This window comes from Labeo rohita, chromosome 11, assembly GCF_022985175.1.
Source record: "Labeo rohita strain BAU-BD-2019 chromosome 11, IGBB_LRoh.1.0, whole genome shotgun sequence".
NCBI lineage: Eukaryota > Metazoa > Chordata > Actinopteri > Cypriniformes > Cyprinidae > Labeo > Labeo rohita.
In genome coordinates, this window is record NC_066879.1 from 21,798,437 (window position 1) to 21,816,997 (window position 18,561).

The window sequence follows — 18,561 nt, forward strand, 5'->3', positions numbered from 1 at the left end:
ATTCATGTTTGTTAATTTCCGGTCAGGTAGGTGACCCTAATAGCACATGTACGTCATGGAGACGTCTATTTGATGTCTGCATTTACATCTGAAAGATGTATTTTTTAGAGTGTTTGCTCATCTGCAATATGTCTATAGGACATTTTCTATCAATGTCAAATAGACATCTATTAGATGTCTTTAAGATGTTTATGATTTAGAATGTATGTAAAACTGACATCTTACAGACGTCTGTCAGATGTTTGTACACAGCAGATGCTTTCCAGATCAGGTGATCTTTAACAGACATCTTGTGCTTGTGCTATCTGGGGAAATATTAGGCTAATATCTTAATTAATACTCCTCATAAGTGTCTTTACCACCTGTTACCTTTAGTTTGTCAAAATATTGTGCCCTTTCCTGCTTTACTAAGTCTTTCTCTATACCCTGATAGCACACGTACATCACAGAGACGTCTATTTGACATCCGCATTTACATCTGCAAGACGCATTTTGTAGAGTGTCTGTAATGCGTCTATTGGACATTTCCTGTCAGATGTTTGTACACAGCAGATGCTTTCCAGATCAAGTGATTTTTAACAGACATCTTGCAGATGTACCCAAGATAGCACACAAACATCTACAAGATGTCTGTTAAAGATCACCTGATCTCGAAAGCAACTGTTGTGTATAAACATTTGACAGACGTCTGCAAGATGTCAGTTTTACATACATTCTAATTCATAAACATCTTAAAGACATCTAAAAGACGTCTATTTGACGTCTTATAGGAAACGTCCAATAGACGTCTTGCAGATGTAAATGCAGATGTCAAATAGACGTCTCAGAGATGTACGTGTGCTATCAGGCATAGTTTATACGAAATCATTTCCAATTCCTACCCAGATAGCACACGTATGTCTGCAAGATGTCTGTTAAAGATCTCTTGATCTGGAAAGCATCTGCAGTGTACAAACGTCTGGTAGACATCTGTAAGATGTCAGTTTTACATACATTCTAAATCATAAACATCTTGAAAACATCAATTAGACGTCTATGTGACATGTGCTAGAAAAACGTCCTATAGACGTACTGCAGATGAGCAAACACTAAAAAATACATCTTCCAGATCTAAATGTAGACATCAAACAGACGTCTCCATGATGTATGTGTGCTTCCACATGTCCCCCCCCAACCCCCCGTTTTTTAGACAGTATAAATTAGAAGAACAGTGTATTTAGTAGGACACTAACCGTGCAATCCATGTTGTTGTTTGCATCTGAGTATGGCCAATATGGCCGTGCATCCAGGGAATTGACCAAATCGTGACGTAAGTGCAAATCTTCTATAGGGAAATAACGAGAAGAATAACAACGTGCAGTAAATCGTAAAACTCTTTACATCACAAACCAGTGTGTTCATAATTAAGATAATACATTAAAATACCCTGCTGAAAAAACAGCTAAAACCAGCCTAACCTAGTTGGCTGGTTTTAGCTGGTCATCTAGCCTGATTTAGCTGGTCATAGCTGGTCAGCAGGCTGATTTTAGAGGGGTTTTGGCCACTTCCTTAGCTGGTCAGACTGGGAGACCAGCTGAAATGACCAGCCAAAAACCAGCTAAGACCAGCCTAGGTTGTTTTTAGCAGGTTTTTTTCCAGCAGGGTAATATGGTAAGACACTAATTTCAATATCAACAGCAAAGCGAGCTGTTTTGTACAGTTAAAGATAGCTAGAGGCGGATAAGACTGAAAGCCAAACCCATTTACAAATGCCCACGGCCACTCTTATGGCAAAATAAGGTGGACAGCAAGGAAATTAACAGATAGCAAGGAAATTAATAGGGTGCTTTGACGATTTTATGGTTTTCCCAGATTTCCCCACTAATTATCCTTGAGGATGATGTTAACTTTTGTTAGTTGAAGAGAAAATTAGAAAGATTCAAAGAAATATAAATGTATAATTTATAATACAAAAATATAAATATAAATTCAGGACACAGGAAATACTTTTAAATTCACTACCAATGGGAAAAAAAAATATGAATAAGCGATATCCAAACATAGCGCTGTGGCTCTTTTTGCTTGCGTTGCAATATACAATCATAGTTTTATTAAAATGGTTATAAAACATGGATTATTATAATCCTTTTTAGTTCATTGGCAGGGGGAATAAATGATTAATCGTTTTTCTGGCATCTTATTCAGAACTCGTTTAAAAATCAAGGCTCCCTGCAGAGCGCCGGTTGCTAGGCAGAGCGCCGCATGACGCGAGCATGCGCACTGAACGCTGCGCTCACGTCGCTGATTGGCCAAACAATGGCATTAGCGGCGAGAGGGGGGATGCGTTGTTCTCAGTGTGGCACTGTCCGAGAAAAATAACCCAGCGCCAAAATGTTACACGTGGTGAGGACTTGCAAATGATAAACTGAAAAAGCAAACGACATCTGCATGCATTTGCCTGGGAGTTTATTCGAGGTAAGAACCGTGCATTCTCACATCAGTATTGTTTGAATCAAAAGCAGATAGTACGCGTGGGGTGTGACTTGAGGTAAACAATGCTAGGTCCTAAAATGCGATTGAATTCAAAAGCAAGTAGCATTTATAACAGCCTGTTGTGGTTTTTATTCTCATTCTAGAAGGAGACATCTCAAAAGGGTGATTGACACACCAAGCAGGTGTGTCCAGCTGCATACTGACATCATAGGAATCTCTCTGGGTCCATAGTCATGAGTGAAGGGGCATCTGGAGACATCAGTGGTTTGGAGCTGGAGGGAGCGATTGGGACAGAGGAGACCCCGGTGAACACACTTCAGAGGTCAGCAGAGGAGGAGGGAACCAGCACTCGAAGGAAGAAAAAGAAGAAAAAGAAAGAGATCATCTACCGCTCTGACCTGGAGGTTGAGGATGCTGGGGAGGGAACCTCGGCGGATGTGGATGGAGCTTTTAGTCCGCCGTTTGACGAAGGTGAAAATATGATATCTAGGTGTGAACGGTTTTGTGATGCTTGTTTAAGTGCAGTGAAATTCATGATTTGTTTGTTTACTGTAATCAAAACAGATGATGGCACCAGCTCCATATCACGTGTGCTTTCTGTCCAGAACACACCAGATTGAGACCATGAGTAACTGTCCTCATATTAAATATGATATGATTTTATCTTTTATGTTTTATCCGTGTTGATTATTTTATGTCAGTTATATAGATATTGTTTTATAATGGTTACCAGATTTTTTTTTTCCAGAAAAATCTGAAAATCTTTCAGTATACACTGTCGTTCAAAAGTTAGGGATCAGTTTTTTGCTATTCAAAGAATTCTCTTATGCTCATCAAGGCTGCATTTACTTGATTAAGAACACAGAAAAAAACGGTTAATATTGTGAAATATTATTACAGTTTAAAATAATGGTTTTCTATTTAAATATATTTTAAAATATAATTTATTCCTGTGATGCAAAGATACATTTTCATCAGCCATTACTCCGGTCTTCAGTGTCACATCATTCTTCAGAAATCATTCTAATATGCTGATTTATTACTTTTATTTTCAATGTTGGAAACAGTTGTGCTGCTTAATATTTTTTGCAGCTGTAATACTTTTTCAGGATTTTTTAATGAATAAATAGTTGAAAAGAATAGCATTTATTGAAAATAGAACTGTTTTCTAACAATTTAAGTCTTTGCTATCACTTTTTATCAACTGAACACATCCTTGCTGAATAAAAGTATTTTTAAAAAAATAAATAAATAAATAAATTCTGTTTTTTTTTTTCTATTAATTTTTATAAATATTAAGCAACACAACTGTTTCCAAGATTGATAATAAATTAGCATATTAGATTGATTTCTGAAGGATCATGTGACACTGAAGACTGGAGCAATAATGCAAAAAAAAACAGCATTTTATCACAGGAATAAATTACATTTGAAAATATATTCACATAGAAAACAGTTATTTTACATTGAAATAATATTTCACAATATTAAAATTTTTTTCTGGATTTTTGATCAAATAAAAATAGCCTTAATGACCATAAGAAACTTCTTTAAAAAAGATTAAAATTCTTACTGATCCCAAACTTTTAAACAGCTGTGCATATTTGTGATTACCAGTCCTAGAAAAGAAAGTTTTGAAAGTTGGAAATATTAGTACATTTTATATACTATTGCTCAAATGTTTTGGGTATGTTTTTTTTTTTTTTGTTTTTTTTTGTTTAAAAGAAATTAATGCTTTTATCAGCAAGGGTTTATTACGTTGACTCAAAATGACAGTAAAGAAATTACTAAATTATTACAATGCTGAATTATTAAAATGACTAAATAATTCTTAAAATGAAATGTTGCAAAAATTTCTTTTTTAAATAATGCTGTTTTATGTTAATCTTTCCACACAAATATTAGGCAGCATTACATCAACATATTAGAATGATTTCTGAAGGAAATAACATTTTTAAAATATATTAAAATATAAAAAAGTTATTTTCAATTGTAATAATATTTCACAACATTATTCTTTTTGATCAAATGAATGCAGCCTTGGTAAGCATAATAGACTTGTTTAAAAAATAAATAAATAAACAAAAATTCCAATCCCAAACTTTTGAACAATAGTGTGTACATCATCATTAGTCCAAACATTATAAGCAGTTAATATTTGCAATTTGTGCCACTAAATTTTAATACATTTAATAAATATAAATGTTATACGGTGAAGTACTAGTTGTGATATAAGTGCTCATTTTCTGTAATTAGTGATTAATTCAAGGCTATTTTTTTGTGTCTCCTGGCATGGACTGCACACGTTCCAATGTTTAATCACATTCCAGTGTTTAATACATTTCCTCTTTCTTTCTTTCTTTCCTGCAGATTCTACAGATTTATTTATAATAAGTGTTGTTAATACAATATCCTCCTCAATATTTATCTTTCATTCACAGAAGAAGAGGATATCCCTCCTGACAGCCGTTTTGTGACCCTAACTGGCACAATCACGCGGGGAAAGCGGAAAGGCCAAATGGTAGACATCTATATGACGCTAACCGACAAAGAGCTGAGAGACATGGCGCGCTCCAAAGAGCGTCTAGATGCAGAATGTGACGGGGTTGCAGAAGCCAAGCAAAAACCTTGTGCGCTGGGGGTCAGCCAAGGCCCTCATGTTTTTCTCTGGAGCCTTTCCTGCTCCCCGTTCATCTTTCTTCTCTCCTTCATCACGTCGTTTTACTACGGAACACTCACCTGGTACAACGTCTTCCTGGTTTACAATGAGGAACGCAGCTTTCTGCATAAGATCACGGTGTGTCCCTTGCTCATTCTGTTATATCCGGTGCTGATCATGGCGTTGTGCGTTTGTATGGGGGTGTACGCCGCAGTGTCCCAGCTCTCTTGGGTTTTTGGAGAATGGTGGCTGGCGGTGAGGGACCTGGAGAAGGGCTTCTGTGGGTGGATGTGTGGTAAGCTGGGGTTGGAGGACTGCGCCCCGTACAATGTGGTTGAGCTGCTGGACTCCGACACTCTGTCCGGGACCCTCCAGGGGAAGAGGATGGATGATGTCGAGCACACTTCTACTTTGTGAACTTGAAAAGATGGAATAACTTCTTGGTTTAAGGAATGTTCTGGGTTAATACAAATCAAGTGGCACGCTGAAGAACATCATTTGGACTTAGACAGGATAGGTCTCCAGACTTTTCAATGAGTTTCTCAACTCAAGTTGTCCAGATTTTTCATCTCAACATATGAGTCGAAATGATTTTTGTCAGCATTTAAAGGATTAGTTTACTTTCAGAATAAACATTCCTGATCATTTACTCACCCCCTATGTCATCCAAAATGTTCATGTCTTTCTTTCCTCAGTCGAAAAAAAAAATAAGGTTTTTGAGGAAAACATTCCAGGATTTTTCTCCACGTAGTGGAGTTCAATGGGGGTTGAAAGTCCAAACTGCAGCTTCAAAGGGCTCTACACGATCCCAGCCAAGGAATAAGGGTCTTATCTAGCAAAACAATCAGTCATTTTCTTTAAAAAAAAATTAAAATGTATATATTTTTTAACCACAAATGCTCATCTTGCACTAGCTCTGCAATGTGCGTCTGCAACTTCACACATTACGTAATCATGCTGGAAAGGTCATCTTAGTCTGTGTACTTGGGTTCAAAAATGTAGTGTCCTCCAACTTCAAAATCATTGTACCTTTTTTTTTTTTGTAAAGGGCGTTTGACTTTCTTTGGATGTTCACTTTGTAAACACTGCGTCGGTACTTTCATCTAGGTCACGCGTGAGCTTTCCAACATGTCGAGCTAGTGCAAGATGAACATTTGTGGTCAAAAAGTACATACGTTTTTATTTTTTTAGAAAATGACAGATTGTTTCGCTAAATAAGACCCTTATTCCTTGGCTGGGATCGTGTAGAGTCCTTCGAAGCTGCATTGAAACTGCAATTTCAACCTTCAACCTGTTGATTTCTTTTGAAGTCCACTATATAGAGAAAAATCCTGGAATGTTTTCCTCAAAAACCTTTATTTTTTTTCAACTGAAGAAAGACATAAATGTTGGTAACCAAACCATTTTGGTTCCTATTAACTTCCATGTGAACAAAAAACATTTTTATGTTCCACAGAAGAAACTACTGTAAGTTTTGTAATGACATGAGGGTAAGTGATGACCGAATTTTCATTTTGGGGTGAGCTTTTTAATTTTGCACAGTTTTATTGACTTGTACATGTTGCTAGGAAATCATTCATGAATTAGTCAAAAACACTCTAAAACAATGAAATAGAGAGCCAAGTAACTCAGCACACTTTTCATATCTTTAAAATAAGAAATAATGGAGGTTTTAATGCTAAACAAATGAATGACAAAAACACTAATGTTCTTAATGCAGTTAGTCACAATGATATCCAAAAGCTAGTTTTTAAATGAGAACATAATCTATTTTTAATTCACTAACACGGTTTTCCTAGGTAAGCTTATTAAAAATCTAAATTGCGTAAATGTGGTTAGAACCGCAGCCTCACCCTGAGTCTCTATGGTAAGCCAAATGATTTGATATTCAGAGCTCTCAAGTTTCAAGTCTCAATTTGATTGGAAGACTTCTTTAGTTTTCTAAAGAAGTTTCGTTAGTATCATATCTAAAGAAAATAAGGTATGCCAGGTATGCTCCTTACTTGTTTAGACTACATTTTTCCAGATACATATCTTGTAGGACTTATCAGTGATCTTAAACAGTTTAAAGGCATTATATTCACCTTTTTCTTAATGTAAAAGTGGGCGTGGCCATTTGTAAATTTTATGGGTCTGGCTTCCGGTCTCATCCGCGTCTAGCTGTTTCTAGCTGTGCAAAACGGTTCTTTTTGCTGCTTGATATTTCAAACTGGTGTGTCTTACCATATTATTTTAATGTGTTATCTTAATTATGAGCACACTAGTTTGTAATGCAGTTTTACCATTTACTGCACGCTGTTGTTATTCTCGTTATTTCCCTATAGCGGATAATGAACCGGATGACTAGGCAACTATATGTCGAAGCATCAGATTCATTTATGCAGAAGAGTAGCGCAAAACAACGTTCCTCCACAAGTTCAAGTTCTAACTTTCAGTTTTGTTTTTCAACCTCAGATGTCAATAGCCGTAGTGTACCTTAATTCAGTTTTTATGTACAGCAGTGACCATAAAGAATTTGAGACTGAAACTCATTAGGTGTAGCTCTGATAATCCTTCAAAAGAAATGAGAAGGAAATGCCTTTCATTTTTAGACACTACGTCCTGTACTATCTGTGTAATCCGATATGCTACATATTTACCTTTGGCCTGCATCACACATTACACACCCTCTTTGATGCTTATATGATAAGCAAATAATGTTTCCTCTCTTAGTCTGACCAATACTTTCACTTGAATACTACTAAACAACAGCAATGTTTTACATTCTAAACAGGCAAAAGAACTTTTACACTTTGTGATTTTACACTTTGTATACTTTGATTTATTTTTTTATATCCAAGTATGAATATGTCCCAAATCACTGAATTGTTGTGTTAGCGTTTGAAGCAGTGTGGTGCTTTGTATTTCCACAGATGTAACAACTATGGTGCTATAAGAGTGTTCACCAAGGATATCTGCCATTAAAAACCACAGACTGTTTTACACATTAAGGATATTGGCTCAGTTGTCCCAGAAGATCATCTAACCTTTTAAGAGGAAACTCACAGATACATCTTCTTCAGATGGGGCGGTGTCTGGTTCTCATATTGCACCTTAGAAACTCAAGTCCAATAGATTTAGCTCCTAGCTCTTCTCCTCTTCATATGCAATCATCATTTACAACTTTATCTGTTGTTTAGGCATACTGTTGTATTGTAACATTACTAAACGCAGGCTTCCCACGGTAACTGAAAACCGGGAATATCAGAGAATGTTCAAATTGTTTTCCTGGAAGAATTCATAAAAATGTATTATGCAAAAATTCTGTAAATTACCAGATATCTTAGCAGGGATCTATGCATTTTATCTGAATAATCTGGAAAATGTTAACAAAAATGTAAAATATGTCAAAACAAAATTGTTCAAAGGTTGTACATTTATTTCTGCAACTTTGCAATTACAAGCCCTTAAATTACTATACTTGCAAATGAGTAGCTTTGATGTAAACCGCCTTTTATGGGAGTACTTGTAGCCATCAACGGTTTCTGTCTGTTGCAAAAGAGATTATTGCTTTTTGTTTATCTTTTGGGACTTTTCCAACTGCTGTGCTATAGAAAAAAATTCACATCATGCTGCTCATATTACAAGACCTTGACCTGTTTTGCAGTTTTGCCAGCCTTGAAACTTACTATAACAACACTTGAATGCCATTCTATGAAATATTGTCTCCTGGCACAAAATAGCCTGTTTATCTGTAAACATGGTTTCAAAGCACAAACTTTGTTTTTACACCATTAGTCGTTTTTGTTTTCACAAATACGCACTGTTTTTCATTATCAACCATTTGTAATAAAGATTTTTTCGTTTGCTGTTTCAACTGTGTAGTTGTTGCACCGTTCTTTCAGACTTGAATAGGCGTGCCATAGAGATATATAATTACCGAAACTTTTTTTTTTTTAAATGTTATTGCGGCTTGTCAACAAACAGTCCCTCCTTTGACCCTCCTTAATTTAAACGGTCTGTTACAGAATCAACACTAATTAAGTGATTAAACAGAAAGAAGTAAATATATTTAAGAATGAATAAGCGCGTGTACGCATATGACTAATCCTTAAACAACACACTAAAAGATTCCCCTTTTTGGAGGCGTGGCCTGTTCATAGCCCTGAAGCCAAGAGTGCTTGCTACTTTCGTTTTAGCTTTTTCGCAGGGTCTCGTCGTCGAGATGAAGCCACACAGCGAAAACGGTAATATATTGGCAAACGCCACGTCTTCTTTTCTGTTAGTTGTAATAGGATGTTTAATATAACTGTGTATACATTGCAATATTTATTTTATAATATCATACCATTTTTATAAAATACGTAGACAAAGGTCAGTCAGTCAAAGGTAAAAACATTTGATCTAGTTGTAAAATCGAAATATGTTTGACGCAAGCGTCAGTTTGTTTATCGCTACGTAGTTGCGTAGTTGGCGCTTTTCGAATATACATCTTATTTTATCGGTGTTTACATATACTGGCATTGAACTATGAGCTCCTCCCCAACGCAAAATGTACACGTAACGCTTCGGACAGGTGTAGTTTAATTACAAGACGTCATTGTTCATGTATCGAATCATTCTTTTGAGTCGGATCTTTTCAACGAATCGGTTTACAAGACATAAAAGAATCGCTTGAGCTTTATGAAACTGATCCTGTGAACAGTTCCATGAAACTGAATCTCATGATCCCTTTTAAAGCATGACAAATTTCGGTTCTCATGAAGGTTGAATCTAAACCTCTGATCTATAGTAATGTTTTCTACTAACGTTACAGATCAGTGAACTAGAACTGTGCGGACGTATCAAAGCCATCGAGTCCTTAACGGAATTTCCCTTGAATTCTTTTTTGGATGTTTCGTTTCGCTTTTGATACTATGGTAGATAAATTTTAGGAATGTGTACGCGAAAGTAAACCAACATTAAGTCAGTTCGCCCTAATGTACAATTACGTTTATGCAGATCTTTAAATGCACCGTTGTGTGTATTTATTGAGGATATTAAGGTACTTTCTGTCTATCAAAGGCACAGTTTCGTTCTGAGATCGCATCATTATTTATGTCACATTTCTTTTCTTTCTTTTTCTTTTAGTGCCACCAGGAGATGCGCCTGTCTGCAGGCAACACTACCAAACGTTTTGGCCCTCCAAATTAAGGACGTTGAAGGTAAGTTTGGCCCTTGCGGTTGTGTTCTATTAATTCACATTCATCAAAAATGCTTCATTTTGTGTGTGCTTTTTCATTTACAGGTATAAATCCAAAGTGGCTATTGATTTCCTCAGGAATGTGATGAATGAGGCTGCTGTGGATTTTCTATCATTCAATAATTGCTTAAAAACATTAGACAAATAGCTGATTTCGTTCCCACTTTTTTCCCCTGAATGGACTTAAGTAAAAAAAAATAGGCTAGATGTTTAAAATGTTTGATAAATACTCCCAGCTTTTAAAATGCCCCGAACTACTATAACCTCCAGCATCTATACAGGATCATACAGTGAAATGGCGGATGGATTTTCTAACATGGTTCACAGTGTGATTGCATCTCTTAAAAAAGAGGAGTATAAGACCCTACAGTACCTCTGTACAGATTTGTTCAACAACATCTGTGTGGATGAAGATTTGAGAGCAGCTTTGTTGGCACTGCAGACACAAACTCAAACTGGCGATGCCCTTCTGATGGAGCTCGTGTTCCGAATAAAGCGCTTTGATATCCTAAAGAAAGTTTTTGCCACCAACAGACAACAGGTAGAAGGAATCCTGAAGATGAGAAGTGTTGTCTCAGATTACAGGTAAATTATATTATTAATTCTAAAGGGCACGTCTCAGTGTCTGATATATTTCCTTCTTGAAAGCAGAAAAACAACCCATGTGGTGAAAATGATACTTATGGTTAATAAAAGGCTTATTTTGCAGCCTGACATTTGTTTTGGGGTTATTAGCGCACTCTCTTGGGGGGGGGGAAACCCATGCAGAAATAACCATTAATGTTATTTTCACTTGCTTGAACATTTGTGTATGTTATTCACACAGGATTCTAATGGCAGATGTGAGCGAAGACCTGCAGGGCGATGATTTACAAACTCTTATCTTTCTCCTGAACAATACCCTGCCCAAAGAAAGACTGGCCAGAGCTACTGTAAGACAAGAGACATTGCATGTTAAACCTTCAAAATATTAATAGTGAAAAACTGAAATCAACATAAATATGCATATAGCATGATCAAGTCCAAGTTTTTCTGTTTCTGAAGGGGTTTATTTGATGTGCATGTTTATTTCATGATTATTCCATTTCATTTGTTTCTAGAGCTTTTTAGATGTGGTGGTGGAGTTGGAAAAGTTAGATAAAGTATCTTCTGATAATCTAGACCTGCTTGAAAAGTGTTTGAGGGACATTCACAGAATGGACCTTGTCAAGAGGATTCAAGCCTATAAGAATAGAGGTCAGTCAATTTTGAGGTCACTTTTGATTGTGGTTTAATTGCTCAGTAGGGGAATTACACAGTGTTTACGCAAACATTGGGTGCAGCTTTTGATGACATGTACTTTCATTACATGCTTCAATATCTGCACTACAGTGCTTTATTTTACTTGCAAAAACAAAAGTGTCTTACTGTCACAAAGTTAATTTAAAAAAAAAAAAAATTTTTTTTTTTTTTTTAAAGTTATCCCTTTAGGCTTTCTGGTGTATTAAGGTAGCCTACAAGGTTATTGACTGGCTGAGAGTTATTAGCTTCAATTGCTGGTTGACAGGCTATTGTTAGATCAGAAAAGGTATATTTATTGACTGGCTAAACTTTAACCTTTGTCCACTTATGTGGAAATTTGTTCATTCATTCTTAAATAGTCTTTCACATAAAGGTGAGTGAATTAGTGAATGAATGAAAATAAAATATAATTAAATCTAAAAAATGAATTTATAACCTCTTCAGGTCAGAATGTACCATGTGCAGTCCCTAAAGTTCAGAAATCCTGTAAGGTAAGACATGTATTTTAAGGAAATTCTTATATATTTTTTTGCATTGAATAGATAGATACAGCATGTTATGTGATGATTACATTTTTACTAATTTTTATAAAAATTCCTTAATTTCAGTTCACCCCTGTGCAATGTCAGTCTCAACCAGTGAAACAAACCCAATGCTGTTCTCAAGGTGAGTTTTTCTTTGTTTGTTTGTTTTTGTTTGTATGTTTTATTTAGAATCTGCAAAATGTTAATTATGTTGCAGACCTGAATAAGATATTTAAAAAAAAAAAAGACATTTTACATATGGTCTACAAGAGAAAATAATAGTCGAATTTATAAAAATGAACCTGTTCAATATTACATACTGCTGATTCTTGTTCTTGTATTTGAACCCTTCCCAACAATGACTGTATGATTTTGTGATCTGTCTTTTCACACTTGAGGACAACTGAGTGCCTCATATGCAACTATTACAGAAGGCTTAAACGCTCACTGATGCTCCAGAGGCAAAACTGATGCATTAAGAGCCGGGGTGAAAACCTTTTTTTTTTTTTTTTTTTTTTTTTTTTTTTTTTTTTTTTTTTTTTAAATAAGTACTGCCCTTCAGAATCTACAGAAGATACTTGCATGTTTCGCAGAAGACAAAATAAGATAAATTTACCATGATATTCAAATTCTAAACGTTTTCACCTCCCGGCTCTCAATGCGTTGTTTCCTTCTGAAGCATCACTGAGCGTTTGAACCTTCTGTAATAGTTGCATATGAGTCCCTCAGTTCAGATTGATCTCAAAATCATACAATCATTTTTGGAAAGGGTTCAAATACATAGAAAAAAAAAAAACAAATAATTTGTGTGACCTGAAGGATTTTTCTGAAGAACAGCAGGCAGTTCAGGTAACAACTGGGTCATCTTTATAAATTCAACTATTATTTTCTCTACACATTTCTCATGCATTTTATATGATCTGTCTTATTATAGTAAAATAACGTTTTGCAGATTCTGCAAGGTGTATGTAAACTTTTGACCTCAACTGTATATTAGTACATATGGATGACATTAATGACTTGCCTTTGGTCTGTTTCTAGAGTTTAAAAATTTGAAGCTTTCAGTGCCTGAAACAGGGACACAACATCAACAGGCAAGAAATCGGCCTCTTACTGTACTAATACTGTAAACCGTAATCATGGCAAAGTCTATCATATTTTCTGATGGTTATTTTATTTATGAGTAGGTTATAAGACGTTCCTCCCACTGTCTGTGTGTCTGCTAGGCTTTAATGGCGGAGTATATAATGAATCCAGAGCAGAGGGGGCTGTGTGTTATTATCGACTGTGTTGGCTTTGATGGCGGTAAGTTCGTCTCATAACATCAAATTAAAAGTGTGATACAGAGTGTGTATTAAACATTGAAGTAATCAGAAATGGGGTCTTTTTTTTGACCTTGGGTTTTTTAGGTAAACTTGTTTGCAACTATAATGATGTCAGTGTTTGGGAGGGGGGGAGATTACATTTTTAAAAACTCCCATTGTAAATCCCTGGTTTTCTAAAGAAACTCATTTAATCACATGTAGGGATAAAAGTACGGTTAATATGAAAAGGGAACAGAAAACATCTGTATCTAAACATCTACATTGTGTCCTTTCAGAGATGTTAAACCAGACATTTCAGTGTCTTGGTTTCACGGTCATTTTCCACTCTCTCCTGGGTCTAAAAGAAACCCAGAAGGTCTTGGAAGACCTGACCCGCAACAGGATCCTTCAGCGGGTCAGTTGCTTTATCTGCTGCATCATCAGCAGGGGAACAGACAATTATCTGTTGGCTACGGACTCTAGCAGCATTGGCATCAGGCTGGAGGATCTCAGGCAGCTTTTCAGCCCAACCCAGTGTCCCTCTCTGTGTGGGAAACCCAAACTCTTCTTTACCCAGATCTACAGAACCACACAAGCCCCAAATACACCATCAATGGATGATGAATACCTTGAGACAGATGCTCAGGCATGCCGTTATTCCAGAGGGCTACGTGCGGATGCAAGGGCTGTTCCAGTGTCTGCAGATGATCTTTGGAGCGTGTGCAGAGCAGAGACAAAGCTGCTGGAAGGGTCTGGCCACTGGTCGGTTTACCTGCATGCGTTAAACACTGCCTTGCTGAGGGGAAGAGAGAGGTATGGTCACTGTTTATAATACATTTTAACATTGGTAAAAGCAAATATTTGAAATCATGCAGTTTCATGAACAATAAATGTTCTTGGTGTAGCATTTCATTCACTTTGAGGAAGAAGCATTTGATTTGTTGTTAACACTTTACAATAAGGTCTCATTTTGTTAACATTTACATATTAACTAACGTACTGTATGGTGATCAATGTTTTTTTGTTTTTTAATTGTTCATTGTTCATGTCAGTTCAGAGTGCATTAACCAATGCTAAAGACATTATATATACATATTAAGTACGTGCATACAATTTTTAACCACTAGATGTCGCACGGGAGCACCATATCTCCACATCATCCATACCCCCTTCATGCAACATATCAGAAAAACTCATAAATGAAATTGAGAATTTCTCAGAAAATACAAAACTGTAAATAAAATTTCTCTATTTGTTTTTTTCCTTTTTTTTCTTTTAAATTTGCAGAAGGATGCCTTTATTGGACGTCATGGAAGTGGTGAAGGGAAATGTGTTTAGTCACAATCAGCAAAATCCTGAGAATAAGTATCACACTGAATTCTCTCAAACACTACGCAAGAACCTTTACTTGTAACACTCAATATGTGCATCGCAACACAAACTACTTTCTTCCATACATGCACCCTGCAGTTGTTTTTTTTTTTAGAATGTAACTATCGTTTGTGTCTGTATGGTGGATGAATAATCTCCGCATAGTACTGCCATAATAATTTGTTATACATCGTTTTATGTATTTGTGTATTATTAATATTTTTATTTATTATTGTGTAGTCACCTCCTGTGCAGCTAATACAAAGTGCTCTGTTTGCAGTCACAGTGCTCTTTACTCATTAATTAATTTAAGTATACCTTCAGTCATTAGTCAGCCTAAATGAAGTTTATTTGTATAGTGCTTTACAAAAGAGCAGCTTTTCACAAAAATAGTGCCTTAATGCTTCAAAGGTGCAACGCAAAGTTGAATGGTGCAAGGAAAGCAACTCTATGAGTTGTTTAGGTGAATGGCAGAATCCAAACCCCATCCTACTCTGGCATGACATTTTACATGTGGTAAATATGTAGTTACATTGTATGCTGTAGTATTACTCATGTGTCCATTGAATACATTTTTAATGTGCAAATTGTGATATTTGAGTATATTGTTGAGTAATCCATGTAACATATCCTTCTTTTGCTTATTTACACATCGATAAAAATCGCAATACATATTTACATAAGCATGTAAAAACAAATATATCCTTATTGTCTAATAGTTTTGATGTTCTAGGTACTACTGTATCAGTAGGCTGGAGTTTTGTGATATTAATGAGCGTAGTGGATTGTATCATAGAGTAGACCACATGGGGCTTTAAAAGTAAGTTGACAAGAAGTGATTAAATGTGAAGAGTACCTGTTTTATTATATCTAATTTTAAATGCATATGTAGAATTTGTAAGTTACTTATCATATTTATGTAATTAATTTATTCCCCCTTAAGAGGTTTATGAATTCCCTGGTGAAAAAAACAGCATATGCTGGTAGGTATGTTTTGATGCTGGTTTAAGCTGGTCCTTTGCTGGTTTATCCTGGTCCTTAGCTGGTTTATGCTGGTCCTTAGCTGGTTTATGCTGGTCCTTTGCTGGTTCATGCTGGTCCTTTACCAGCAACATGACCAGCAAAAACCAGCAAAGGACGAGCTTAAACCAGCATCAAAACCTACCTAACCAGCATATGCTGGTTTTTTCACCAGGGTTGGGGATTCTCAACTGGTGGGCCTCAGTGATCCACCAAGGGGGCCGCGAGATAGCTTAAAATTAATTTAAATATTATCCTAAAACTGTTTAATTTCATTATTAATGTTTTAAATTAAAATGATTAAAGCACAGCCTCTCGTGTTCTGTAATTGATTGCTTGCTTACAGAATGAACGGCGGCTCAAAACTTCCTCCGCTGCACGCAGACTTCATTTTAGAGTCCTGCATGGGACTCATGTTTTAGTCCCGCTTCCGCAAGATTCTGTCCCGCTCCCATCCCCGGCATTCATGTTTTATCCCGCTCCTGCTCGCAAAAGCCCGCATAAAAGTAACCTATGTAGACATTTTCACTACATCGATGAAATGCACATGAAATGCATCTCGTAATTTCCACAAGATCTCGGCATAAACGCTGCCGATAAAATATTTATTTAGGCTAAGCATCAACATTTAGAAACGCTGCTATTCTTAAAAATTAAGCATCGGTTGCTGCGTGCATGCATGGCAGAATGCAAGCAAACAGCGCTCCCTTAAAGCTGACATCTCAGTTCATCGCGATCTCATAAAGCTCTTATAACACAATGAATATATGCACAATGAATCACTATGTCTACACTTCGTGTGTTGTTATGAGAGGATTCGCGAGCACGCAACATTCAGCACTGTGCAAAAACTTATAAGCGGTGAGCAGATTCTAACTAAAACACCTCTGATTGGCAAATGCGTTCCAGAAATCACCAGATGGCTTCATTGCTTAAGCTGCAAACTGCCTGTTCTTGCCACTGTTAATAATTTTTATGTTATATTAGTTGTTATTGTTGTTTTAGTTTTTTTTTAGTTTTTTTTTTTTTTTGTTTAAATATTTCTATTTTGCGATTCTTGAGAATCCTTTTATTCTTCCGCATGAATTTGTAGAGGAGTATTAAGAATAAAAATGCCTGAAATCTACTTTGATCTGTCTTTTTTTCCCTTCAATAAATTCATCTAGCTCTTCACTCTTCACCGCCTAGTATAAAACAACCTGCAAAGAGAGTCAGTGAATGAATCTTTGAGTGAATACACTAAAACATTAAAATCATTTGGATGATAAATCACACCTTTAGCAATTACAAATTCTCCCGCCATTGTAGAGTGGGCGCGTTGACCGTTAATTAGTCTTTTTGCTAACAAAAAAGATGAAGGTGAAAAGATTTCATAAACAAAAAGGTCGACCCATCTATTTAGGTAAGAGAACATAATCGTTCTTGTTTATGACTGACACTAAGTGTGCTTCATTTGTTTGTTTTTAGTCAAATGAACGTATTATTTCGGTAAGAGCACGTAATTGTTCTTTTTTTGTGACAGACACAGTACGTTTTATTCAGGTCTCTGGTGTTTGTAGTCAAATTTAAGTATTTCTCAAGCCGATACCCTGGTGAAAAAAACAGCATATGCTGGTTAGGTAGATTTTGATGCTGGTTTTTGCTGGTCATGTTGCTGGTCAAGGTCCAGCATAAACCAGCAAAGGACCATCTTAAACCAGCATCAATATCTACTTAACCAGCATTCCAGCATCAAAACATAACCAGCATATGCTGGTAGATTTTTCACCAGGGTACCCTGGTGAAAAAAACAGCATATGCTGGTAGGTATGTTTTGATGCTGGGATGCTGGTTAGGTATGTTTTTAATGCTGGTTTAAGTTGGTCATGTTGCTGGTCAAGGACCAGCATAAACCAGCAAAGGACCAGCTTAAACCAGCATCAAAACATACCGACCAGCAAATGCTGTTCTTTTCACCAGGATAACAAGGTTAAACCTATGAAATGGTTTTAAAAAAGCACATGGCACTATAGTTTAATCACTTTACAGTTTCTTAATGACTGTCTTTGTGCAGTAACTCACCTGTCATAGTTAATGAGTGGGCAGATGACATGAGCCAATGTGCAAAGCTGCATTATAAAGACATGAGGACGCATACAGCTCCCGATGGGGACGAAGTTTGCGAGATTTTGTCCACAGAATGGTAAGAACATGCATTATTTTATTTCACACACAGTATACAACTTAAGCACTTCAAGCCATGCTCGTTTTCTTTCGTCATTGTTATACAGCGCCGGACACGGACAGATTTGCTGGTGTGCAAAACAAATTCTGTACAGGAATTCCTTAAGCTTATTGCTGTTACTGTGAGAGCCAAGAACAACTTAACCCTGAAAACATCTTTATATGTAGTTATATTTATAAAAAAAGCTTCAGTTTAATTCAGTCGATCTTTTTAAACCCAGTTTTAACTTGGATTTCTATGGAGACCGAATCACGGGAGCACCCAAACGGAAGTTAGAATCCATTATGGCGGCGCTCATCGGTTACTCCGGGGAAAAAAGTGTGTTCATGGTTAAGATAATACATTAAAATAATGTGGTAAGACACCAATTTGCAGTATCAATTAGCAAAACGAGCGGTTTTGTACAGCTAAAAATAGCTGGATGTGGATGTGACTGGAAGCAAAACCCATTAAAGTTCCCTGGTGAAAAAAACAGCATATGCTGG

General features: G+C 36.3%; 2 protein-coding genes across 3 annotated transcripts; both read left to right on the forward strand.

Annotated features, from left to right (window-relative positions):
* Nucleotides 1–2,318: 2,318 nt before the first annotated feature.
* On the forward strand, nucleotides 2,319–5,943 carry tmem169a (transmembrane protein 169a). 2 transcript variants are annotated; one of them, XM_051123006.1, is made up of 3 exons: nucleotides 2,319–2,454; nucleotides 2,616–2,943; nucleotides 4,914–5,943. In XM_051123006.1, exons 2-3 carry the CDS (start codon nucleotides 2,706–2,708, stop codon nucleotides 5,546–5,548), a joined length of 873 nt encoding a protein of 290 aa, XP_050978963.1. In that variant the 5' UTR covers nucleotides 2,319–2,454; nucleotides 2,616–2,705; the 3' UTR covers nucleotides 5,549–5,943. The 2 variants fall into 2 exon arrangements, with proteins under 2 accessions (XP_050978963.1, XP_050978964.1); XM_051123007.1 differs by having other exon boundaries at nucleotides 4,917–5,943.
* A 3,254-nt stretch (nucleotides 5,944–9,197) lies between these two features.
* Nucleotides 9,198–16,978, forward strand: cflara (CASP8 and FADD-like apoptosis regulator a). Its single transcript, XM_051123005.1, has 11 exons — nucleotides 9,198–9,357; nucleotides 10,241–10,314; nucleotides 10,398–10,937; nucleotides 11,179–11,284; nucleotides 11,453–11,588; nucleotides 12,078–12,124; nucleotides 12,242–12,299; nucleotides 13,199–13,251; nucleotides 13,384–13,462; nucleotides 13,758–14,274; nucleotides 14,749–16,978. Exons 3-11 carry the CDS (start codon nucleotides 10,597–10,599, stop codon nucleotides 14,873–14,875), a joined length of 1,464 nt encoding a protein of 487 aa, XP_050978962.1. The 5' UTR covers nucleotides 9,198–9,357; nucleotides 10,241–10,314; nucleotides 10,398–10,596; the 3' UTR covers nucleotides 14,876–16,978.
* The last annotated feature ends 1,583 nt before the right edge of the window (nucleotides 16,979–18,561 follow it).

Excerpts from the sequence above, each read along its gene's own strand:
- tmem169a (XM_051123006.1), top strand. The coding sequence starts at position 2,706 with ATGAGTGAAGGGGCATCTGGAGACATCAGTGGTTTGGAGCTGGAGGGA. Across the intron at positions 2,944-4,913 it reads TAGTCCGCCGTTTGACGAAG|AAGAAGAGGATATCCCTCCT; the intron begins GTGAAAATATGA and ends TTTCATTCACAG.
- cflara (XM_051123005.1), top strand. The coding sequence starts at position 10,597 with ATGCCCCGAACTACTATAACCTCCAGCATCTATACAGGATCATACAGT. Across the intron at positions 12,125-12,241 it reads AAGTTCAGAAATCCTGTAAG|TTCACCCCTGTGCAATGTCA; the intron begins GTAAGACATGTA and ends CCTTAATTTCAG. Across the intron at positions 13,252-13,383 it reads CAGGGACACAACATCAACAG|GCTTTAATGGCGGAGTATAT; the intron begins GCAAGAAATCGG and ends TGTGTCTGCTAG.